The 27342-nt window shown below is 39.5% G+C and overlaps 1 protein-coding gene across 1 annotated transcript; it reads right to left on the bottom strand.

Moving 5' to 3' along the window:
- On the bottom strand, positions 1–25849 carry LOC115024801 (vesicle-fusing ATPase-like). The gene is made up of 22 exons (XM_029456649.1): positions 25692–25849; positions 21417–21502; positions 21225–21321; positions 20419–20458; positions 16993–17159; positions 16564–16671; positions 16248–16323; positions 15376–15531; positions 12827–13026; positions 11638–11803; positions 11438–11512; positions 10780–10967; positions 9324–9419; positions 8492–8648; positions 8187–8320; positions 7635–7701; positions 7431–7510; positions 5595–5729; positions 5154–5267; positions 2160–2215; positions 1881–1947; positions 1–496 (listed from the first exon to the last, which is right to left on the bottom strand). The coding sequence occupies exons 1-21, from the start codon at positions 25701–25703 to the stop codon at positions 1923–1925; spliced, it is 2235 nt and encodes a 744-aa protein (XP_029312509.1). The 5' UTR covers positions 25704–25849; the 3' UTR covers positions 1–496; positions 1881–1922.
- Between the last annotated feature and the right edge of the window lie 1493 nt (positions 25850–27342).

Raw genomic sequence — 27342 nt, 5'->3', positions numbered from 1 at the left:
TTTCTTGTTAGGAATATAATTAATTTATTGACAAAATATAAAGGTCAGACACGAGCAAGTACATAACACGATAAGAACAAAGTGAGATCTTTAAGTCCTGGAATGATCGATCTGTGCATACGAATAAGGCCAATATAAACAAACAGTGTTATGATAAGTGTTTGTGCATGCACTTGCCATAGACACGTATCTTTTGCCTGGACTCTTTTACATATAAAATCCCAGTAGAGTGCTCTGCATGAAATGGACATTACAGCGATAGTCTTCTGCAAATGCAATATACACAGATATCACAAACACCGCTCGTTTCTCTTATTTTACATGTTCACATAGCGCTGAAGAGAAGGAGGTAGCTGCTGCAGAAAGCTGCAGTGCAGAAGACAGAAGCGCAGATCTTCGGGGACGGGAGGGAAGGATGCAGAGAGAGAGAGAGATGGAAACTATCTCTCGCTTGCTTCTTCCTGCCAGCCTCTTTCAGGCTTCCGTTCCTCAGCAACTGAGTGATCAGAGACAAATAAAAGTGAGAGGAGACAGGCATGCAACGGAGACATGCTGCCACAGGAGAGCACCTGTCTAGTCGACCTATTTTTAGGCACGCCGCCGTGCGCTAACTATACCATAAGTCTCTGAGGCCGTTATGAGAAGCGAAGCTCCGGCTTGCAAGTTGAAAAAAAAAGTTGAAAAAAGTTTGTGTTGCTCGTCACCACCCTGGGCAGCGTGTCCTCACGGGCTGCATCTCACAAGGCAGGATTAGCGAGATAGCCAGATAACTTTAAAAAGAGAGATATCTTCTGGAACTTCGCCATTATCAACATGCGGATAAAAGACAATCAGTTCTGAAGTTATCTGAAGAATCCTATTTTGTGAAATCCCCCCCGACACTGCGGCAGATTGTGCGTGTACTTATTGTTTTATGTGATTATGGTGGCCATGTGGGATGAAGTCAATGTTCATCCATAGACTTATAACCTACAGTGCAAGTGCAGTAATACTCTGAAAATATATTTTCTACAGACTGTTGATAGCCAGAGATATTAGGAATAATAACACGATTGAAGGAAAAGTTTTTGAAATATTAATTTCTTGCCAAGAGTTTGCAGCTGGTTATTTTAGATCAGCATAAAGATTATTAGATTACGTGTTTAATCCGTACAGAAGTGGAAGGGTAGAAACGACAAGTTGTGGTTTTATGAAGTGTTATGTATGAAAAGACTCCAGGACGTCACTGCATCCGACTGAGAAACTATCCCACACTTAGCTCCGCACAAATACACACCTGGTTGTTTTCACCCTTCAGTTTCTGATCGCTGAGCTGTTCATGAGCTGAACTCATCGAACTCTGACTTCGTACCTACAGACGTGAGAATGTGTTCATCTTCTCATCTCACACAAAAAGTGTGTCTCCCAAAATGTTGATCTATTCCTTTAAGGCAATTTGGTGATTCAAATTTAGAACAGGAATACAACTTTAAATAGTGGAATCTGCTTTACACAATGATCCATCCATGCATTAAAACAGGGAGAAAATGTGTATTTAGATTTAAATGCATGTCTGCAGTTTCTTTCTAGGTAGATTTCTCTTGGAATGAAACATAAAGCTGAGTTGTACCAGTACAGTAATGATGACTGAGTGTTTATTTATCTGTACAGTACAACACAATGGCTCTGCTCTACTTTCACTGGCTTTAGTGAAGCTCACATTCCGTGAGACTCTGTGGTTGAACTTCTGCTCGACACGACTTGTAAATCATTGGTGCAAGAAACTTTACGTTGAGGCAATACATCACTAAACTGAACTAACAGATTTCTTCATTAGCTCCCTTCACCAGGAGGAACATGAAATGTGACCATGTGGCCTGATGCAGGCTCTGCAGTCTTACCGTTGAAGGATGCCTCTTTTTCACTATGTGGCTCCGCCGAGTCTAGATAAACTTATCAGAACCCAGTCTGCAGGGAGAGACACAATGTCTATTATTCATCACACTTGATACAATGATCAAAATGTAAACATTTTGTGCTTCTATCTAGTTTCTTTTCCTTTTGTCTGCTACATTTGAGAGGTAGAAGTAACAGATGTGTGCGTGGTGCGAGTGTTCAGTGTCACTGACGGTCAGTTTTACTCAAAGGAGTGGCCTCAGAAACAGGAAACGAATACTTACGCTCCTTCATCCTTCAGTAGAGTCAGGAACTTTTTCACTCTGGATCCAGGGTCCATCTAAAAAAAAGAAAAAAAGAAACCAGACACATTACTTCTTAGTGCATACATGCATATGATGTAATAAACATACATTTACTAACGGGTCTTATTTTCTTTGTGAACAAACATCTGTTTCATTCAAAATTCAGAACAAGGTGTTGAAACATGGGAGCAGTCTGCAGGTCCTGGAGTTCACGCTGACGTTTGTACAAACAGGATTGTAGAGAAGGGGAGGGTGAGAGGAAGTAAAATTAATGGCAACCTATGCAATAACTTACAGTACGTCTGGAATCGCCTGTAGCTACTAGAGTTAAGACATGAGAGCAGTCAGAAACTTTGGAATGAGAGGAAAAAAGATAAAGAGAAGACTCACTATGAATGTGTGTGTGTGTGTGTGTGTGTGTGTGTGTGTGTGTGTGTGTGTGTGTGTGTGTGTGTGTGTGTGTGTGTGTGTGTGTGTGTGTTTGCAGCATGTCTCGGCAAACACATATTCATACTTCTTCAGGCTCATAGTGGGGTGTGGGGTGCAGAACATGGCTGCATTTGTGCATACCACAGCAATTACACAGCATCCAGCCTCAACAAACAGGCGGTACACATCATCAACATACCACAGACACACAGTCAGGGGGGGGGGGATTAACACCAACCAGCAGTCAGATTTCGGTCTGTTTCTGCAAGTCTGATAGCTTTTAGCAAACAACAATAACAAACTATCTGGATTTATTTGTATGAACTGACCAATATGGAGCCCACACTCTTGTCTCAGGAGAATTGCAGAGGAAGCTGCAGTGAAACAAAGCATCTGTGGATCATGCCGTTCTAACAGTGTAGTTGGAATCTACTGTAAATGTTCAGGTCTCAATATGCAACTGAAACTTGTCTTTTGGAACTGAATTCGTATCCGAATTTTAAAGTTAGTTTGGGGGAACTGCAAGAAAGCGATTAAAAACAGAATCCAGGCAGCAGCAGAGAGATCCTGACTTTCAGTCCCCCGTTATTGTACCCCACGGGAGGCAATCGGCCAAAGTCTCCTGTCACGGTCTAGGTTTTCTAAAGCCTGACGGCAGATCCATAAGAAGGTGCAGAAGTCAGCAAAATAAATAGGCTAAAACATCTGCCTTCCCCAGCTTTAAGGCCTGGTCACATTAAAAACTGTTGATTAGTTTCAGAATTACTAAATACTATCAAACAAATGTTGATAACATAAGAGCAGTTAATGTTGTTAACTTATTGTCCTGTTAGCCAGCTTACGAGCTTTCTATGCAGAAGCTCACCCCCAGCAACAGGTGTTCACTAACTATGTAGTCGATGCAACACTGTTTTAATGGAGCTGCATTACTTGTAAAGAGCAACAACAAAAACATTTATTTCCTCAGAAATGTGTAAAAAAAGAAAAAAGATAAGATCCAGCAGTCATTTGACTCTCATTCAAATCAATAAGTTTCCCAAGAACACTGCGTCTCAGAGAGTGATGTATGACTTGACTTTTTACAGAACTAACTGAATTGATTATACTAATATTTTGACAGGGTCAGGGCCCCTACAAGGCTTTGCAAGTAAATCATTGGGTTACTGGGAAAACTGAAATAACTGCAGCAACAGAGTCAACAGGGACTCTTTGAAAAATGCAAACATGACTCTGAGGCCAAACCACAAAACCCCTAAAGGTGAGTATGCCTACTGTACTCATCTACATACATACAACTGACGTGTTGAAAGGAAGCCAAGAATCTGCTGTGAGTTGGTGGTCTGTGTGTTCTTCTATGCGTTTAATGCAGTATGTGTTGGATGACTGATCCTTATTGATTTCGCTCTAAATTGTAGGTACACCAAAACCATGAGGTGTGTATGATTGTTCTTATGAGTAGCTTCCCTCTGATTCAGAACATGTGAATGTTACTTGAAGAGCTACGGAGAACATGGTTTCATTAGCTATGAATGTTTTGGATCTCAACTGTTGCTGGAGAACGGTTTGTGAACTAGAGACGTCCTGGATCCTGCTGCTCAACAAATCATGAGCAAAGCCACACAGTTTGTCATTCCAGCTAATAGATGACAGTTCTTTGTGACGGAGGCAGATTCTGTTGACTGTTGAGAATGCCGGCCAGATGTGGAGGAAGAGGAGGGACGGGCTGCTCGGGCTCAGTAAAAATGTGGATATGTTCAGAGAGAACGCTCGCAGCTGCGAGGCTGTACTGCACAGCATTGCTATGAGATAAATGCTAATGTCGGCACGCTGACAATGCTAACATGCTAATGTTCAGCAGGTATAATGTTAGTCGTATGCTCACTAGTTCCTAAACACATGCATTTTCACTAAAACGTGCTGATTAACACACTTCAGACTCGCACAGACGAGTAGCGCGTCTGCACAAGCGTGAGACTGTTTGTGCGGAAGAGTTTCAGACAGTAAGGTATGTAGCAGTGAGCATACGACAATATGAGATTTGGATTATACTGCACGACTAGTGTGAGAGAGTGAAACGGATGTTTTTATATAGTTTAGCTGTTAAATGTGGCCGTTTACTTCAATTCATTCCCATTTTAATTCTTTGTTTCCCGTGGAGGCTTGAGAGAAAAACGAATACAAGGTAACACAGGAACATTCATTGATATAGAAATGTTGGGGGGGGGGGGGGGGGGGGGGGAGTATTCCTCTAAGTAAAGCTGAGGCAAATATATATTTCATAGCAATCCATCCAATGGTCACATTTAACTTAAAACCGTGGACGCTATATGAAAAGGGAGGGGAGAACCCCAAACTCATCAGAATCAAACCTTTGGAAACCATCAATGTCTGCAGCAACCTTTTATGACAATCCATCCCAGAGTTGTGGAGACAGTTCTGGATCAAAGCGGTTTACAGACCGACAGACTGGCATTGCTATCACTACAGTCATTCTTGCTAGCGTGGCTAAAAAACGCAAAAGCAAACAAAGTATCTCTTTCTCACCTGCACGGACATTTCAATCAGCATGAGCAACTTTTTTATCCCGATCCACAGATTCTTGCCCCTTACAGCTTCAGCTATGCTGGCCCGCTCCACATCCTGAAAACTGCCCAGCAGCTGTGGAGGAGACAAAGAGAGGAGAGCATCGGATTAAAAATGTTCATTCATTATTCAAATTGGGAAATGAGTTCAGGGATTATTCCAAAGAATTTGGCACTACAGTGCATAAAATATCAGCAACGAAATAGTGCGTCAACGTAGAAGCAATGCACATAATAGGTTCTGAAAAACACATTTCTAACACCTTCGCTGACCAAATCAGTGTATTAAATAGTGTGGGGTTTAAAAGTGCCGCTGCATGGATTCAGTGTATGCATGCCAACGTGTGTGTGTTTGTGCAAGCTTCTGTTTTGGAGTGTGTGCGTGCGTGTGTGCGTGTGTTACCTCCAGGGCTTCGACCAGCTGCTCTCCACTTGAGATGTTGGGAATGTGGATGGTGGTGCTGAAAGCATCCAACATCTCCATTTCCTGGAGGACGTCTTTACGACTTGTGGTGCCGATGATCAGCAGCTTACGGCCCTGAAAGAAGCAGACGTGAGCTCAGACCTCAATTTGTTCATTCAAACCGTCATTTGTTCATTTTCTTTAGCTGCTTTCCTTTTCACAGTCAGAAGACTCGTGGGTCCAAATTAAAAGTGTGTGTGTGTGTTATGGATATAAATGGAGATTGGGTCATGTGGATTATGGATTGTGTGTTTTTATTTGAAGGCACCTACACACTGTGTAATAACAGCTGGCTCGCAGGTTCACTGTGTGAGATGGCTCGAATAAAATATTACCACAAGTCTGTGTCCGATATTAGTTCTGAGGCATGTCATGTCTGATGATGAATGCTGCTCTTCAAAAGAGAAAAAAGTGCAGTATTGTGTTTCTCGAAAATGCTTGCAAATCTGTCACAATGTTTTCTGCAGCTGTTCAGGTTTTATTTTGATTAGTTAGTCTGGAGATGTGGCTTACAGCAGCGGTCACATTGTGACATTTATTATGCAGGCATGTCTTTTATCGCCAAAGCTCTAATCGGCCGTGTCTGAGTGAGATGTAGGACCACCGTTCTGGATTGACCTTAGATTTCACCACATTTGCCACATGATTGTGCGAATGATCGTTCAAAACAACAATTGCGGCTCCTAAAGAGTTTAGCCTAGACACTGCAGTAGCATCAGTTATATCAGAACTGGAGTGTTTCTTTATTGAACGGCACTGAAGGCTTTTCCTTAATTGGAAAAGAGGTTTCTGCTCTTCTCCAGAGTTGCTTCTGTAAGAGTTTGATTGACGGACGGTTCATCCAATCACCCGCCAAGCATTTATTTGAAAGTGCTTTACCATTTCCAAACAGTTTCCAATGACCGTTTCTCAGATGGTTCTTTGTAACAAACCATCTGAAGCGTCATGTTAGCGATTTTGGGCTGTCCCAGATGAAGGTTGACAGTGTACAGGGGCCTTAAGTCACAACAGGAGCACGGAGAATAGACAATAACATGAGACAGGAGAAGACAGAGCATAAACACAACAGGACACAACAGTAGAGAAGACAAACGTGAGCAGAGAAGAAAGAAGAGAAGCAAAAGAAATGTAGCTCCACTAAGCCGACAAGTTGGAGAAGGACCAGGGGAAGACGACGAAGGAGGAAAGGCAGAGGAGTGGCGAGTAGACAGGGGGATTATGGCTGCTGGCTGCCCCCCCATGGCGTGGGGGGTTGTGATGCTGCATGCAGATGAGGTGCCACACAGGCGGCGGTGCTGCCAGGTCCTGGCTCTCTCACAGAGCCCATTCTCCTCCCTGTCCCCCTGGCCTCCCCCGGCCCCAGGCACCCTGCTGGGCTCAGCGCTTTACAACCCCAGAGGAGCACTGCAGCCAGGCATTCAACAGCAGGCCCTGCGCCACTTCTCATGCACATGCAGCCATATAGTGGGCTATACTCTCATTCACAAACCCATCAACAACAGACACACACACACACTAACTGCAACCAAAGAAACTATGAGAAATGGGTCTCTACCACCACCATTCACTGTGAGCACAACGGGCCCGGAGCAAAACACTCGCTTAATAACCATACACTCACACACACAGGCGCTCACACACATGCCAGTCCAACAATTCCTCTCAAGACTTTGCACTGGCATCCATAAGATCTGCTGCCCTCTTTCTGCCACCTTAGGACTAGCATCCCCACAGTGAGCATGCTACGAATAAATATCACAACAAAGTGTTTGTTACCTTTGGAGGAGTTTTCTTCAGCAGCACCAGTAACGCTTGTAACACCATGTTGGAGAAACGAGGGCCAATTGGGACGTAGTCTGGTGACACAGATTAACAATTTTCTCATTCACAATTTAATGTCCATCCAAATAAAAAAGTACTTTAGGTATGTATTGACTTGTAGTACAGTGACTCTTTGATTGGTCCCGACGGGTGTCTTACCTAACAAACGTTCAATGTCATCCACAACCACACAGCTCAGCTGGGACTTGTAGGCATCCTCAAATATCTATCAGGAGGGAATAAAAAGGACAAAACAGGTTTAGATGAAAGCAGAAATAGACACACAGCTTCATGCACGACCCAAAAGCACTAAAAGGAACGATTTGTTTGTTATGGTATTAGTTAAATTGTCAAATCAAAAATAGTGTCTGTAAATGTTTTCAATTCAAAAAGTGTTCTTCCATATTTCTTGAGTCAGTACTTAAGTCTAACTTTAATTGCATCTCTACTGAAGATACATTCTCCACACCTTGACATACTTTCTACCTAGAGACTAAAACATTTGTTTTCTATACGTTTGTTTGTTTTTCCACTGTGTATATTAACATTTCCAGGTTAAAATGCGATCAAATCACATATTTTATAGAGTATTTCTACATGGTAAATCCCTCAATGCCCCACATTCATCCTCTAGATGAAATATATTTTAGATGAATAATTAAATACACACAGCTAGATCAATTCTCATTTCTTTAAATTGTCTAGCGTTACCTTTTTGATGGCCTGGCATTTGGCGATCTCGGAGTGTCCGATCATCTTGTCGGGGGAGCAGATCTTGATAAAGGGAAACTGGGAGTCTTCAGAGATCTTAGCAGCCAGCGCTGTTTTCCCACTGTTAGGTGGGCCTGCGGGAGAGGATCAAACACAAATCAGCTGTTTGTAGTAACACAACCTAAACTGTGTTAGTTTGGCTAAACTGCAGTTTCTACTTTAGGGCCTTGATGAGACTTTATTGTGTGTAAAGTGTTGCATAATGACTAAAGATGTTGCCTAAGGTTAGCATGTGTGAGTCCTACCCTCCAGCAGCACAGAGACCAGCGGTGTGCGTTCGCTGTTCTTCGTCTGCTGCACCAGCAGCTCCCCGTCCTCCAGGACCGCAGACACCGGGTCACCCCATCGGATTATCCCGTTCATGATGTAGGTGGCGTAGTCCTCCTGGTTGGTACCAAACGCCTGGACAGGAAGAGAGAGAGGAATATTGTTTCGGTCTGGGATTTGTGTTTGAGGTCAAGTGAGAAAAGGAATTTCAACTGCACTTTCAAATGTTTTACATAGGCTCTGTGCTGCAGGCTGATCAAACAATCCTGAAATATTTATAAATCTGTAAGGAACAAGAGTTGAGAGCGCATTTGAATAGTTTAGATTGAGAATAAAAACGTCATGGTAACATGTTGCTGGAGGGGATGCCAAATGTTGGAGACAGTGTGGGTTTCAGGAAGCCAATCTCAAGGCACTTACAATCATCCACATGATATTGGGAGAAATGTTGACGTTGAAGGCTTTCTAATGAATATATGTTGTGTATTTCGATGCCCGGTTGTAAAAACAAGGCGCTGGTTACTTCCTGAACACCAAAACAATACAGGATTTATTTTTCAAATGTACGTTATGATATTTTCAACAGAGTTGTTCTTATGGCAGAGGGAGGATGTGGAGATAGAGAATTGTTTGTTTTGAACGTTGGGTTATTTGTATGATAAGGCTGTAAATGTCACATTTTTAATTCTTACTTTATTTCTCATTCAAAACGTATAAGACACAGAAAAGAGATTTTCTTTTTAAAGAGAGAGAGAGAGAGAGAGAGAGAGAGAGAGAGAGAGAGAGAGAGAGAGAGGTAAAGCAACTTACAGGTTTGACGTCGTTATTCAGAGCGCCCATGAAGTCATGTCTGGTGACCTGCAGCTTCTCTGCTGTCTCCAGGTTTACCTCCACCGTGTTACTAGCCTGCAACACACACACACACACACACACACACACACACACACACACACACACACACACACACACACACACACACACACACACACACACACACACACACACACACACACACACACACACACACACACACACACACACACTTGAGCGACAGCAGATAATGAGTTACTTTCATTCCTGGATGAACTCCATGCCCCTCTCTAATGAAATCCATTACATGAAGTATTGCACATTTAGATTGCACAATGTGTCAGGAGACAATGTACTCCCTCAGAGCAGAAAGGTCAGACCGAGAGGAGGAGGGAGGGAAGAATAAGTGTTTAGAAGAGTGAAGAGAAACGTCACAGTCTTCAGACATGTGTAAGGCCCTTGTCTGTCATTTATCAACACCCTCCAATATCTGCTGCTCAGTGTGTGTGTGTGTGTGTGTGTGTGTGTGTGTGTGTGTCTGCGGGGGCAGAACACTTAACAGATGAGAACTTCACCTTCAGTGTGTAGATTTGAGCCTCCGCACCTGATAAAACACTTAAGTGAGGGCGCACACACAAACACACACACCTGGGTGGCTATTTGAAGTGGCACAGTAAAGCAGCGTACCCTTCCTGCACATTACATTACTCCACTGACTGCTTCTAAAAACACTTTAAGCATTTAATAGTATTATCAAAGATTTACACAAGATGGAATCGGATTATTCATTTTATTTAGGATGACAAGATATTTGAAAGTGAGGGGGACATGTCCTCCCCTCCCCAGTGAATGATGCCCTGCACTGAAACAACCAGTGGATTTATCCTCGACCCTCAGCACTATGAAACTATGGAATTCCCTTCTGAAGGCTAAAAGAGATGTGAGCTCTGTGAACATTTTTAACAACAATTGCAAATGATTTATTTAGCTGTCACATTTGATTTGTTGTATTTCTATCTTTTACATATTCTTCTGTTCTCAGCATATCTGCTCTTGCTATCTGCTGCCTCTTTTGTTTTTTATTCATTTGATTGTTTGGTTTTATTGCGCAATATTTGCACTTGTTTTTATTTATTCTCTTGTTTGTTTTTTACTTTATTGTAAAGCACTTTGAAATAAACCCCCTGTAGGAAAGGTGTTACATAAATAAATATATTGTTATTATTATTCATATTAATAATAATAATAATCAATTGTTCAGTTGTTTTTTTTTTACTATTTTCTGATATCTTATAGACTAAATTACAAATCACTAAAAATATATTTTTTTAAACAGAATAATTAATAGTCCTTACTTAACTCATCTTCACCAATCAACCAATTGAGAGTAAATGGACATGGACAATAAAGAGTGTAATATGTGCAGTAATATACCGAGTGTCCCTCGAGGACTGACCTTGATGAGTCTGTTCATGGCAGTGGACTGTGCAGCCCTGACCAGGCCCTCCAGCTCTGCACCGCTGTAGTTCTTCGTCTCCACTGCCAGCTCCTTAACGTCTACGTCAGCGGTCAGCAGGTCGTTCTGACGCATCTTTGCCGTGTGGATTTGGAGGATCTGAACGCGTCCCTTTTCATCCGGTAACCCTGGAAGGAGAGAGAGGGCAAATGAGGGGACTTCAAGCTTCAACAAAAAGAGTTATTATGTCTCTCACTCAAACTGACTGTCATGCAGGCAGGAAAGGTACGATGGCCACGTGAGGAGTCCTGCTGCTCTAATGCTCTCTTTGACACAGATCAAGTCCCACGTTTACAGCTGGGAGCAGACACTAAACTACTTACTCAAGCTGCTGGTCTTAACTTTCTGTAAACCAGTGAACATTAAGGAAGTTAAATAATTCAGCCAAAGTATCAACAGCGTATTGGGGCTATTGTAGGTAAGCAAAACCAAAATACAGGGCCGAGGGAGGGGGTAATATTCAGAGAAAAGAAAAAAAATTCATTCAAGTATATTCTCGCAAATTTGTGAGTTTTTCTCATAAAGTTACTACTGAAATCTAAAACATTCAGAGTTTCTTTCCGAGTGAAACATTATCAGTGCGTTCTTCACTTCTTACCAATCTCCATCTTCACCTCCAGTCTTCCTGGCCTCAACAAGGCGTCATCTATCAGGTCAGGCCTGTTGGTCATACCTGAGGGAGGCACAGATGGACAGATGAAAATGATAAATGGTTCTTGAGAGGCTGTGAGTTTGTCAGTGTGTCACTCTGCGGAAATGCAGGTGAGAATGTGTGTGTTTATTTGTGTGTGTGAGCACCTATGACCAGGATGTTGTTGAGCTGCTCCACTCCGTCTATCTTGGACAGCAGCTGGTTGACCACGGTGTCGTGGACGCCTGTGCTGCCCGCCATGCTGCCACGCTGTTTACAGATTGCGTCAATCTCATCAAATATGATGATGTGAAGGCCGCTGTTCGCACCGAGCTGTGCCGCAGAGAGACGAGGAGGAGAAGGAATGACAGAGAGAAAGAAAGGTGTAAATATGTGCCGTCTACTATTGTCTAATATCACCTGTATCGCAAATATTAAACATGTTCAATATCTGTGTGTGGTGACCCCCGGAGACAGCAAATATTATCTTTACATGTCGTCATGTGTGGCGTCTCTCAAATCTTTTAACATTTGTTTAACAAAGTGTCGACCAGCCTTAAGGTGAAAGCTCAAACGTACTAATAAAACTGACACTATGTAAAATGATGAATGTGAACTTAAAGCTTTTTCAAAATAAAATCCTGGTTATATTTTCTGCATTCTTTCGGAGACATGAAGACGACAAAGACACAGACGATGTTTTTCTTTCATCCTGCCCTGAAAATCAGAACTGACCCTCAGCAGAGAGACAGATGGAAGAAGTGAGAGAGCAGCAGGGTGGGGGGTTATCCTTCCATCTACAGGCCTGTCAGTCTCAGCCGTAGCATTTAAAGCAGGTGTGGAGCTGTCCTTATTACACACTGGATGGTGTGTGTGTGAGTGTGTGTGTCTGTGTGTGTAGGAAGGTCTAATAGGAGGTCAAAGACAGCCCAGCCCCTCATTAAGTGGTGCAGAGTGAAGCTCGATGCTAGTGTCTCCCCATCCAAACCAACCATCACTGCCCCCCTTCCACACACACACACACACACACACACACACCTTTACCAAAGTTATGTCTGGCTAAAGGGCAGATCTCTCCACTCTCCAGAAATTACTTTTCTTTCTGTTTAGAGAGATGAAATGCTTATCAGTGTTTCATGGGGATTCTATCTGATGTGCAGATAATAAGTTCAGCAAAGTCATTTACATCTGGAAGTCGTAATAAAACTAATTTATCACAAAATGTGGAGTTTGTAATTTTTTGTTTAGCTGTGCTTTCAATTGCACACCTCTTGAAAGCTCAATTTTGCAGTTTTTAAATGCACTCCGAGTGCTCTTGTGCCTTCGATATATAATGTAATGCGTCCTCCGCCTCACCCTCTTCTGTTCGTCCTCTGCGTCTGCAAACAGCTTCCTGACGTTGGCCTCAGACTCTCCGACGTACTTGTTGAGAATCTCGGGGCCGTTGACGATCTTCGGCTCCCGGGCCTTGAGCATTGTGCCAATCTGTCGTGCCATCAGGGTTTTGCCGCAGCCTGGGGGTCCGTACAGCAGGATGCCCTTCACATGCTTACAGCCTGGAGACCGACACAACCAGGGAGAGAAGAATGGAAGTCAAACTGAGCACACGCTGTACTTTTTGTTTTTTTTTTACTTATTACTTACTAGTTATCTTTGTTAGGTCGATCCCAATCAGATGACTTCTTTAACACTTAAATTTGTTAATATATATATAAATATTACTATATATGTATGCATTTAAATAAATGTAAAATATTTAAATAATTTAGATTTAAATAAATTTAAAATGTTCCACAACCTACAGAAAACTACTAAACCCAAATATTCAACATCTAAAACATCAAAAAATCAATTAGACTATAATAAATGACATCAAATGTTATAGTGCAATGCCACAACCTATTAAAATCTGAAAACTCTGACAGATATAATGTATTTAAAAAGTTGGTAAAAATATATCCAACATATTCCAGTCAATAACTCAAATAGCTAAAAAGGTCAAAGGGCACAGCTGTAAAGGAAAGGCTGTGGTGCGCTGGATTTATAACACAAGACAAAAGAAGAGCATCATTGTGACACAATAATGGTTTTATCTGCATTACTTTGTTTTCACAATCTTTGGAAAGCAAAATTGTAATTGAAAATAAAATGTGATGAATCGCTCAGCCCTCATGAACAGTTTGGAGATTTCAGAGTCCAGACTTGACCATGAATTTATTACTAGGCAGCATAATCTGGACAGTTATTCCAGCCGTTCTCATCACAGCACCGCTGATTTCCTTTGTTTTATTCCTCCTCCATAAAGATCAAGTGCAGAGACTGCGAGTTCTCCACTCAACCAAGTTTACAGTGTAGGTCTTTTAATGGCCTTTTGCACCTGCTTAATGACATTTAGCCCAGACTAATTGAGAGGCCCCAGATAACCATCTGAGCTGCCATTTGGACCTGCTGAAGGAAAAGCAGGCAGGATGACAGACAGGTGGGGGAGGAGGCAGGGAAAAGTTATGTGGTTGTGTTGTGTGCTGAAGCTTCTGTCTGTCTGCTTCACCTCTCCGGGGAGCAAAGGGGAGACAAGGTGAAACTTTCTAAACTTTTGCTCCACCGCACACACAAAATGTGCAACGTACACACGCACACCACCTCTCTGTCAGCGCCTGCTCTCCCTGCTCCCCACGCCTGCCAATTACAGCTTTACCTTTAGCTGGATGCTCTATCAGGGCATGCCATCTCATTACAGCGGCCAGCTGGCCACAGCCAAAGGCCGACTCCTGCACACAAGCGCCTGGCTAAAGGTCAGCTCACACACTGCTGGACGCTGCCACAGGCCCTGAACGCTGTGGGTATGTGTACAAGATTTAAGTAAAGTGTGTATTTGCCCAGCTCAGAGGTCTTTACAACAGGTTTTCACAAGACTTCTAGATCTGGGAGCGAGGATTAGAACAGATGTGATTGTATTTGTTTGGGAAGGGAGTTTTTTTGTGTATGAGTCACAAAGAAGACTACCTGATGGCCTTTGCAGAGTGAATCACCGTGGTAATCTGACAGCTGTCAAAGATCTATTAATGAGTGTGTGCAGGGATCACTGTCAGGGGATGCCAGGGTTTGTAGTCATGGTCCGGGCAGCACAGACGGAGCTGCCTTGTCTGCTAATTGTTCATTGTTGGGTTTCACTGATTCTGGCAAAGATTCATTCCTTAAAGGAATGATTCAAAGTTTCGTTTGTCATAATGTTGATTTAAGGATTCAACACAAGCGGAATATAATAACTGAAAACAATGATTATTTTCTTGGCAGGTGTTACTCAATTCTGCTCATTGCAGCTGTGAACATTAGCATGTTGAGGAATTGTTCTCACATCGATGTAAATTAGTACTTAAAGGGACAGTTCACACCAAAATCAAAAACACAAATGTTTCCTCTTACCTGTTAGAGGTGTAAGAAAAATATTGATACACACTTATATTATGTTTTGTGATACTATATCAATTTTAAATTTCTTAATATTTTACATGTAAAGATTCTTGGCAGCCAGACATTGTTGTGCGTTGCACAGTGTTGGAGACATCGCTGAGATGTCGGTCTTCTCTCCAAAACAATGGAACATGATGCACTCGGCTTGTGGTGCTTAAAACTCAACAATCTACAGAGGTTGTTGTGAGCAGTTTCATGCAGGCACTATTTCCTTTCTACCAAACTACACCCCCCAATGAGTGAGCACAAGCCTCTCACACATGAGTAGATGCACCCTTCCTCCTAAGCGAAGACACTCAGAAAGGTCATGGATGAAAGTGTGAAAATGTCCTCACAACTCTTGAAATCATCATCTGACTCACAGTGAGACGATGAAACGGGCACAAACTAATAAATAAGTGATGGCGGGATAAAGAGAAAAGGGGGAAACTCACCCATCTGTTCTACGATGTCTGTAGGGAAGACTCGGGAGGCGAAGGCTCGACGGAAGATGTCAGAGAACTCTCTGTCAAGGCCGCCAATACCCATCCTCTCGAAGTTCCAGTCTGGGCTGATGATGGACTGGCGAGACTCTCGGGTCTTGGCTTTCCCTGGAGGGGTGACACAAAAACAGACACTTGAATGTTTGGCTGAAAAGGAGAGCCTAATGTGTTATGATTATTTACCGACAAGGACTTATACTTATACTACATTCTGCTTTTGTGTATACAGCAGTTAAAAAATAATGTATTGACAGATATAAGACACTTTTGCAGGAGTTATTTTGAGAATTGTTAGCAGTGAAACTAATATGGTGCATTGAACAACTGCTTAAATTAAATAAATGATCGCAATATTCATAAAACCGGAACATATTACACGTGAACCTTGTTATGAAGGTGAACTGCCCATCAGGTGGACTTTAATATTGAACCACTGCCAACTTAATGTGAGAGGGAAAGCAAGCAGAACAAAATGTGTGAAGTCTGCCCCCTTGTGGTGTTTTGGAGAATCGCAGCCAGTGAATATAAAAACATACTTTTCTTTAATATATAAATTAGAGTGAGGTTTGCAGTGATTTCAGCAGCTCACTATCGTCATCTTCATGGCAGCTTTAGAGGCTGTATTTAACATTTGCACTAACATTGTTAGGTGGAGATTAGACCAAAAAGATGCAAAGATTTATTTATTTGACAGTTATAAGAGTATTGTTAACACCAAGTTATATCATTCATATAACTTGTATAAATGAACAAAAGGACTCTAAAGTTAACAATTGCCTGGAAGATGAAAGTATTTATTTATTTTAAGTATTGTTGACACTCACCAACCAGGGTCATGGATGAGCTCTCTGACTTCTCAAAAATCACCTGACTGTTTCCCAGCAACAACCCGATCTCAATCTAAGGAAAGAAACAATAAAGACGATTATGGTTTGGGATATAGTATAATCTGCAGTTACGTTTTCACATACACATGTCGGAAAGCCAAGTAACATCGAACTGTAACAATTAGCCCTTCAACAACATGATGTTTGAATTGTGTTCATCAAAATCAATGATTTCCATGCTCTGTATAAAAGCATCAAATGGTACAGAACATCGTGAACGTCCCGGGACATGGACAGTTTGTTCTATAGGTACCTTCGGTTTTTTGCCAGAGTTTTGTTCTCCTTTTAGGATGCTGGGGTCCATGGCCTCAATATCCTTTATCAGCAAGCCAAAAAGCTTATCATTGAAACTAAACACCAGCTGGAAAAGAAGAAACACAAAGGGAGCAAAGCAAAGTTGCTGAGATAAGAACAGAAAGACGTGTAATTACTCCAAACAAATGGGTCATAGTTGTACAAGCGTAGGGAGACTTTACAATAAATGAAGATTCAATTAATGCAGCACATTTAACAAAAGAAAAACAATTGAAACACTCCATTAGTCTGGTTTAGTAAAGCATGTTTGTGCTTTTAATGTGAACACATTCGTAATGCCACTAAATGTAACAATAAATGTAGAGCTTGTGGGGTGTTAGTGAAGATTTAGACGGGCACAATGTTAACCCCTCAGAGCCCCAAGCACCTGCTGGCCGATGCTGAAGGCCTGGTTGTTGAAGTGCTGGATGAACTCGTTGGCCATGTTGTCAGAGTCGTAGGGGTTGCTGTCCACACTCTTCTTCTGCAGGAAGTCAATTTCCACTGTCATGGTGCTGATACACTGTTTGGACTTGTCAAACTTGTAGTTTGTTACTATAAGAGGTAAAAAACAATAGGTGGTGAGGTTTGTAGTTTAAACAACAACATCTGGATTATTTCTGATAGGATAGTTAATTATCCTCAGAGCCTGGCAACACAAAAACCGACCTAATCACACCGTGTTTCCTGCGGGTTCTCGTGAGAACACGTCTTTCGTTTCTCTTTGTACTGCTGTGTAATTGAAATTTAAGCTGCATTTATTGATTTTTGTGGCAGCTTGGGGAAGGAGGAAAAAGCTGAAAGCACAATAGCTGACATATTATCAGCTTTTCAAGTCCAACTCCTCAGAAAGTATCTGGCTCTTTGGCTGTTAAATAATTATTCTTTCTTTAGCAGCTAATCGCTTTCTTTGTGTGTCTGCTGTTCGGTGCTGGGCAGGTAATGCACAGCGGTTTATCAGAGAGTTTTTGTTTGAGAAAGCGAGCTACTCCTGGGCGGAACGAGTTGGAGAGAGCAGAGTTGGAGGGTCGGAAAACCAAAACAATGAGCTAAAAGAGGCTAAAACGTGTCAAAGAGCTGGAGAAAACTGCAGAGTGGGCGATAATTATTTATGGGTTTGCCTCTAAAATCGACCGCTTTCACGTTAGTGTAAGAGTATTGATTAGTGCAGCTTTAAATATGGTAAAGTATGTATAAGTGTGAGACATCAGACTCATTCACTGCTCCTATAACCTACTACAGTATCATTTTCCATAAATGAACACTTTATCTTGTGTGGTATTGTAATGCAGTACCCGGGGTTTGGCCAGCAGATGTCGCCATTTTTAACTGACTCAAATGCTTCAACACATTTGCTTCAGCTCCGTGTCTCCCATCACTACTGAATGTCACACACAGCTCTATAGCATATCTTCTACTATTTCTGACGTTTATGGTCGGATTATATTTGAATCAGACACAAACTAAACAGCAGGGTTTAAGCTCATTCGTACATTCTGAGTGGCTACCAAATATATTATCGCCTTGTTAGCAGACACCAAACAGTGATTTCTTTATCCTTTACTGCGAGAAACTAAATCAGCAATCCAACAAGCAGTTCCTTAACTTGACATGATTTGTGCTGCCCATTCAAATGGTCTGCATGTCTTCAAACTGCTGCCAACTCATTATGGAGATGAGATCTACTACAAGTGTCTCTCCTCTATATCTGCCTGATATTTTCAGCGCTGCCAGCTAATTAGGAAGATTACACCCACGATACTGCTGCATTAACCATATCACAGTTAGCAGGAGACACTGCTAAAAACACTCCATCCATTGCGGAAGTTAATTTAAATGTTACGATATGTTGATATGGTTACTCTAAACTGAAAGAGACAGAGATTAATCCTTTGATCAAATAAGAAAAGGAGCCATGGCTTTTTTTCCAAGGCCATGTCAAGAAAGGTAAAGGTATCATAAGGCTTTTTCACTACGTCGATTATATATATATATATGTATATATGTATGTATATATATACATATATATATACACATCAGGTGAGCTACTGGGGCGCCCGGTTATATTTTCATTCTTCCCTTTCACGCCTGATATGCAGACAATAGCGGCCATCATTTTGGGCATCGTTTGGCCTAAGGGAGCCGAGTGAGAATATTTCATCAAAGAACATCATCTTCTCTTTCTCTGGACGCTGGCCAGCCTCTGAGACAGATGTGCAGTGACACCACCCAACCATATTGTTATACTGTCTCTCACTGTGCAGGGTAAATCATGTTCCCTCCACCCCTCATGACACCTGAATAATAGCTAAACCCCATAACCCCGCGTATAATTAGAAACCTGTAGGATATGACCATCACAAGTGAGCACGGTGAGAAGTTCCTCTGGCACAGAGAGAGACTGCAGCCTTCAAAAATAAGTTGCATGAATCCTTTAAAGTCTGAGGGTTCGGGTTTAATGTCTTAGGTTTCTACTGCGGCGAGGTGTCTGTGACTCAAAAGGCTTTCAGTGATGAGAGAGAGAGAATGTCAAGCACTGCTCATCAAAAAATGACAAATGAATGTCAGTCATCACAAAAGGCTGAAAAGATGTCGGAGGACAATTAGATGCGAGGGAAGGCTAACCTGTGACTCAGTAAGATACATTAGCTTTTCATTTTATCTGCAAATGGCGGGTTTAGTCAAAATGATTATTGTTATTAGCTGAAATAATTTGTGTACATTTTGCTACAGAAAGAAAAGCTTTAATTGCTTCAATAGTAATCTTGAAATAAAATATTACGTCATCAAAATGCAGTCTTGCGTCTCTCGTGTTCTCAAAATGTTCCCCGTCAGCGTGGCATATGGAAGATCATCGGGGACTTCATTAAAATGATAACAGAAACTTGAAAATGAAATTCCACAATAGCATTATAAGTTTCCACATACGTATGCGTTTATTTGAATAAAAATGAAAATGCAAAAATCCAATTTGAAAATTTCAAAAAGCTGTTTGACATTTCATTTTCTAATTCTGAACCTATGGTACAGCGGTCAATATTCAAATGTTCATTCAAATTTGAAAATGAAAAACGACATTTGACATTTCATTTTCAAACACTTAACCTGCTGGGATCTTTGAAAATTAAATGTCAAAAGGCGTTTTTTCAATCTGCCAAAGACTAATTGTGTCACCATTTAGCGCCTGCTGACATTTCATATTCTGCTGACGGTTACAGCTGAACAAAGCCTGAGATGTTACTTTAGTTTTGTTCATTGTTCGTCTAAAAGAGCGGGAGATGAACTGTAATGTCTTCAGGTGCGGTAGATACATAAAGGATATTTATTTTGGATATTTAACATTTGTTATTGTAAGCCAATCCCATGAACAAAACTAACAATGTGTAAATCTGTCTCCCAAGACTTTGACTTCCCCGTCCTATCTTTGGCACGCAGCCCCAAGCCCATTTGTGCCAACAGTAAATTGCTAAAATGGGTCATAAATAATACAATTATGTTCAATGTTTTCTGTAGTCACTGTATTTTTTCAAACGGGAGGAACTCTAGGGAACAATTTTCATTTGTGGATGAATCCACATTTGGTGCTCTGGTGAGTATTTACAGCAGCACTACAGTGTTTGTAGCATTGAGTCTAAATGAACTACAGTGTGTGTTACACAGTAACATGTTACACAGTGCAACAGTGTGGCTCAGTGAGATATATTATATACACAGATGATACTTGTTAGTCGGATCAATTCATCGTTGGTTTTAGTCTTTTTGTGGCATTCTTTCTTTTCTTTTATCAGTCTTATGCTATAAACGTGAAGCTTACCTTTGACCTCTTGTCCGATTGATAGGCCGGCCCATTTTCTCTGTAAAGAAAACAAAGCAAGCGATTGATTTAGTTCCATGTCGCATCATTTCTTTTTGTATTAAGACATATGATTGCAATGGAAAAAGGAAATTGGTTACCATTATGCAATCATTAAGGCAATTACATTTTCCAGAATAACAAAGTTATCAGACAAAGACAGCTACTGTTTAAATGAACAACACTACACATTTCAGAGACATCAGTGCAACGTTCCTCTGCAACATGGTCTTATTTCACAGCACATCTTTACCCTTCAATACATAACTCAGATCTATATTTAAAACATCTTTAATGCTCAGTTGAATACTTTTTTTACACAAGATGTGTCTTTGAGATTGCGGCCATGTCAAATTATGAGTCGATCAATGAGTGGAAAATGTGTAATGAATTCTTGCTGTAAAATAAGACCATCGTGAGGAGGTTACAGTAGTACCTGTGTTGTGGCTGCCATAAAGACGGAGGAGGAGCAGGCAGAGACAGGCAAGGCAAAAAAGGAAAAAAGCAGTAACAGACAGATTGAGACAAACAGAGAGGTCCGTGCAAAGAGTCCACAGAAAACCACTCAAGACAGCAGAACATCTTGACTCGGTGAATATCAGGTCACATATTGCTATCAAGTTTTTAAACGACAACATTATCATCTTTGGGAGAACTGATGATTGAATACAATTTGCTGCCTTCAACAAAGCAAAAGCATGGTGGCATTTCATTTAATAAGGAACATCGAGCATTAAAGATCAACGCTTAGCTACATATGCTCTTACCTGTGGCAGGCTGAAGGCAATGGTCCCGGCGTTAACGCTGGGATGCGTCTTCAAGGTGAACACATACATGTGGGCTACATTGCGCACAGTCACATGTCTGTATTGAGAGAAACAATTAGCAGACAGAGAAAAGGATTAAGCGAGGTACAGAGCTAGAGTCAGATGTTACAGATGTTAGGGAATCCCACTCACTGTTCGAACTGCTGCTCCTTCTCATTGATGACGGCACAGTTGGTCAACGACAGTTCGTCTGTCGGGCATCGAGCCGCTTGCATGAACTGAAAAGAGAGCAGAGAAAAATGTAAACAGTGACTCAACTGAGGAAGTAACATCTATAGAAAGTGTTTGAATGATACTAAATTTAGTAAGTAATAAATAAGTGGTAAAAAAAACAGAAAATAAATGTTTGAATGTTTGCCACAGAGCTTATTTTTTGCAATAATCCAAAAACCAATGGAAAATCTCACTGGCTTTCTGTTGAGGGGACCAGGGCCTCTGCTCCCTCTATGATGTAGCACCATGACAGACAAATCATCATGAGACTGTTGCAATATTGTTTAATAAAAGTCTGACCCACAGTATCAGCTACTGGCTGGATGAATCAGCATTCTCACAGCTCTGGTGAAGGAGGCAACTTCAAGATACGCTGTGATGAAATATCTACTAAATGTTCAGTAGGATATCCTTTATTTGGCATCAACAGTTATACAATGTAGATCAAGTGCCATCAAACATTTATATAATATGTGTGGTCTATTACAAATTGTCTTGCTTAATCAGTAGAGGCTAAGAGATTATAAGACCATGAACAAATGCCTGTGGGATAGAAAACTTGACAGTATTTAGAGTAACTCTACACTATTTTATATAGTACGTGGCCTGTCAATATCTGTGCGTCTTGGTTTTACACACAATAACAAACAACATTGCAACGACTAAAGGAAAGTTCCACCCTAAACACAGCTGTCGGTGATGTATGTTGCATTGGTTCATTTAGTTTTTATATATATATATATATATATATATATATATACATACATATATATATATACATATATATATATATCTCTATATCTATATCTATATCTATATATATATATCTATATATATATATATATATATATATAATAAATCTGCTACCTGAAAAATCTGCAGCACAGAAAATGGTGTCTTTCAAAATTAAAGATCAACAACATTTTATTTTTAGAAAGGTCAATCATGCAAGAAGAAGATATCTAATGGTTTGCTCTCCTCACAGAATAACAAAACATGTTGCATTCTGAGTGAAGGCGCGCGGCTTGACGCATTATTCAGCTTTGTTTCAATGGGGAAAGTTGCCATGTAGGAAATGTAGGAAATCAGTAACTGAAGTAGCAGATAAGGGAGGTTGAGGAAAAGTTGACACACCACAAAAAAAAAAAACATTTCATCACAAAATAACCACAAAGACACCCTTGACATCACAGACTGAAGATGCATAGCAGTCCAAGAGTAACTGAGGGTGGACTTCTCCATTAAGTTAGGCAGCAGGTAACACAACTAGAGCGGAAATTGAACCAGGCAAGAATCTGTCCTATAGAAGCATTTATTATTGACACGGTTTGTGACACTTGGGACATTGATACGGTCTACGGGTAAATGTAACCTTGTCAGGCTGTTGGCATTCAAGTAAACCTGGAATTAAGTGGTGACGATAGCAGAAAGCCATAATACAGGGCAATCATCATTATGTATTACATGTAGTCTCCCTGCCATGCATAATGAGTTAGGTGGTAGATAGAAGTATTGCATACTACAAATCTGGGAGATACCCTTATCAGGGTTACATGTCATAACTCATATTCTGAGTTGAAAAATCGACCAATAAAAGAAGTTGTTGTCTTTCTTTGTATATACTGTGTGTGTGTGTGTGTGTGTGTGTGTGTGTGCCTCACTATCTGCCTGAAATTCAAGGTGTTTTTTTTTTCCTCGAATTAAGAAAATAAAAATATTTTTTATTCACAACTCACTTTTCACATTGACAGGCCTCTTTTATTAAATAAACACTTATGCTATTGATCTAAATTATGTGCACGATTCAGTTTGCACTGTCTACTTTGCGCATTCACATTCTCTCCTTCGCTCCGTTTTGCGAAGGGCGCAGCTCTCACACACACACACACACACACACACACACACACACACACACACACACACACACACACACACACACACACACACACACACACACACACATAGGAGTATTTGCTAGGACATATTCATTTAAATGATATAATAAGTTTATAATATAAGCAAGACAAAAATGTAGTTTTGTCTGATGTATTGTGATTTTATGCCCTGGTCCTAGTATAAATGATATTCGGTTTCAGCTGTATATTAGTTGAATAACCATAACTTAATACTTGAGCATATGACCCATGAATCGTGCCTTTAAGCCAAAGTCTAATAGCAAAGACAATCTAAAGTCATTCCTATGCACCAGAGATTGTGTAAAGAGCATTCCTTGCATTTCTTTCCCCATTTAAAATCAGCTTAAGTGTAATCTTTTCATTAAGTACAGAAAAGTCGCTGGATCTAAAAGAACAGGACAACTCTCTCACTATATTATGCTAAAAAGAAAATTGTTGCTTTAAATACACATTAGATGGCAAGACAGATAAAACCTAACATGCTAAATGTTTTACGAAGTTACCAGTTTATTCGGTAGACCTAGCGAACACTAATGCAGTCTAATACAACAGACCTTCAGGAAGTTACAATGTTTAGTTTTTGTTGAAACAAAAGGAGGTGATAATTTAACTTCACAGTGATTTTAAAAGGCAGTAGTTTGTGGGGTTTTTTTCTATTAAGTAAATATTACTTAGTCTACCCTTATTACTAAAAATGGGAAGCACAACTATCAGAAACGCCTCCCAGTATGGTGCAACATTTAATAAACATCTGAAACTTTGAAATGCAAGAAAGTTAATTCTTGACATTGGAAACAGTAGCTTGACAAAAAAATAATATTCACGCAAGTTCCACTTACCACCATCAAGGAATGATGGTAGTAGAGTCTACTCCATCAGCCGAGGAAGACAAGTTAGAAATAGTTGACATCTCCGAAAAAAGGCTAGGAAACCTTAAATTAAGATTTATTTAGTTTTTGTCAAACTCCTTAAAGTAGGTTAAACAAAAACTGAACTGAAATCATTCATTGATTTGTCAATAGATAAAAAAAATCTTGTAGCACCTATTTCAATAATCAATGAATTATTTCAGTCACTTAAAATAAAATGCTTCTCATACATGAATATTCCCTGTTTTTAATAGTCTTCTGTGAAATTAAAACAGATTTTTTTAAATGTTATTTTAGACTATTGGTCGAACTTAACAAGTACTTTGAACACGCCACCATGGGCTCTGTGAAATTGTGAAGTGCTGCAACTAATGATTATTTTCATTATTGAATAATCTGCTGATAGTTTCTAGATTTATCGATTAATCATTTGGACTATGAAATGTCAGAGAATAGGGAAAAATGTCCATCCCAGTTTCTCAAAGTCCAAAGTGAGGTCTTTAAATGTCTTGTTTTGTCTACAACTCAAAGTTATTCACTTAAATATGATATAAAAACAGAGAAAAGCAGTAAAGCTCCATGTTTGAGGGGCTGAAAACAGCATATTCCGACATTTGTGCATGAAATACTTGCCTACTATAGTGGGAGATTATTTTTCTGACGCCAAACTAATCTATTTGTAGACTAATAGTTGCAGCTCCAACATTGAGCTATGGACATTTTTTATGAACAAAATGATTAGTCGATTAATCGAGAAAATAATTAAGCAAATCGTTAACTGCGGCCATAATAACCTCCATGAAGGTAGGACTTATTGCAGGGCTGTTGTATGACACTGCACTACTTGTACTTTCAACTAGATGTTGACTAGATGTCCTAATAAACTGACAACTGTTTTTATGCGTAAACAGCTGCATAATGTAATTATAAAAAAACACTGGGACTTTGTTTACAATGCAGCTACTTAAAATGTAAGGAGTTAACTGAGCATTCAACATAAATCCGGCTTTTTACCCTTTGAATGCAGCTACACTTCCTTCATGGCATCATTAGCCTTTCAGAGTCGAAGCTGTGTTAACAGCCCTTCGCAGCATATTTCTATCAAAGTTATTATCGACTATATCATTTAGCGACGCTGGCCGCTCGGTGGCTGTTACACATATTAACTTATATCTATAACAACAATAGCAACAGCACAACATGCTAGCAGTGGTCATAAGATACTCAATTCCTCTTCCGGGCTACGAAGTTTTGAATGACATCTGATTCTGTTACACAGGCTAAGTGCTGTGCTGGCTCACATTACGTGTACAAAAAAGAGCTCATAGTACTTCAAGTACACGTTAGGTTTATTATTCAGTGTTTTCTGTTTTCGTGGTGTGTTTAATATTTGCTTCAAATAAACTTACCCGGTCGGTCATCTTTGTGTTTTGTTTTTTTTAACTCCTGTTCAAGTGCAATTCAGCAGAAACGTTCCGGTGACAGAACAACTGCAGAACTGAGAAGTGACGTGCGGAGAGGCGGGATCTGCCAACGTTGTGATGTCATCACGCACAAGAAACGTAGAGAAGTGAGAGTAGGAGATGCGCAGTGCACCCAGCTGACTCTACTGTACATCCATGCTCTCCGGTAGGGAAAAAAAGTCCTCACTACATCCTAAAAATAATAATAGATCCGTACATACCCTATTTCAAAGACATGTTGTCATTATTTTGTATGTCATGGCATATTGGAATCGGTTTGTAAATTATATATGTTGTAATAAAAAGACAAAAATGAACGGCTCTTTCTGTGATGAATAGTCAGAAACGGTTTTACACCCATTTTGGCATTGTTTTATACCAAAAGCATACGGCAAGTCCTTTGCAGATTTATCATTGATCATATACAGGTGCATCTCAATTAGAATTCAAAAATTAGAATACCGTGGAAAAGTTAATTTATTTCATTAATTAAAAAAAGTGTAACTTATTTTATATGGATTCATTACACACAATGTGAACTATTTCAAGCCTTTATTTGTTTTAATCTTGAGGATTACAGAATACAGCTAATGAAAACCCAAAAATCAGTATCTCGGAAAATTACAATATTGCATTAGACCAATAAAAAACAAATACAGAAATGTAGGCCTTCTGAAAAATATGTTCATGTGTCTGCACTCTTCCTTTTGCATGAATTACTGCATCAATGCGGCGTGGCATGGAGGCGATCAGCCTGTGGCTGTTATATATATACATATATGTATATATATATATATATATATATATATATATATATATATATATATACATACATATATATATATATATACATACATATATATATATATATATATATATATATATATATATATACATATATATATATATATACATATAGACATACAGACATATATATATAGACATATATATATATAGACATATATATATATATATATATATATATATATATATATATATATATAGACATATATATAGATATATAGACATATATATATAGACATATATATATACAGACATATATATATATATATATATATATATATATATACATATATATATACATATATATATATAGACATACAGACATATAAATATAGACATATATATATATATATATATATATATATAGACATACATATATATATATATATATATATATATATAGACATATATAGACATATATATATATAGACATATATATATATAGACATATATATAGACATATATATATATATATATATATATATAGACATATATATATATATATATATACATATATATATATATATATAGACACATATATATATATATATATATATAGACATATATATATATAGACATATATATATATATAGATATATATATATATAGACACATATACATATATATATATATATAGACACATATACATATATATACACACATATACATATAGACACATATACATATACTATATATATTACATATATAGAAATAGATAAAAGAGGAGAGAGAGAAGAGACAGAGAGAGAGAGAAAGACATGAGAGAGAAAGAGAGAAAAAAGAAAAGAATAGA

This window comes from Cottoperca gobio, chromosome 19, assembly GCF_900634415.1.
Source record: "Cottoperca gobio chromosome 19, fCotGob3.1, whole genome shotgun sequence".
NCBI lineage: Eukaryota > Metazoa > Chordata > Actinopteri > Perciformes > Bovichtidae > Cottoperca > Cottoperca gobio.
Note: the sequence above shows the minus strand (reverse complement) of the source record. Positions and strands in the feature narration are given on the sequence as shown.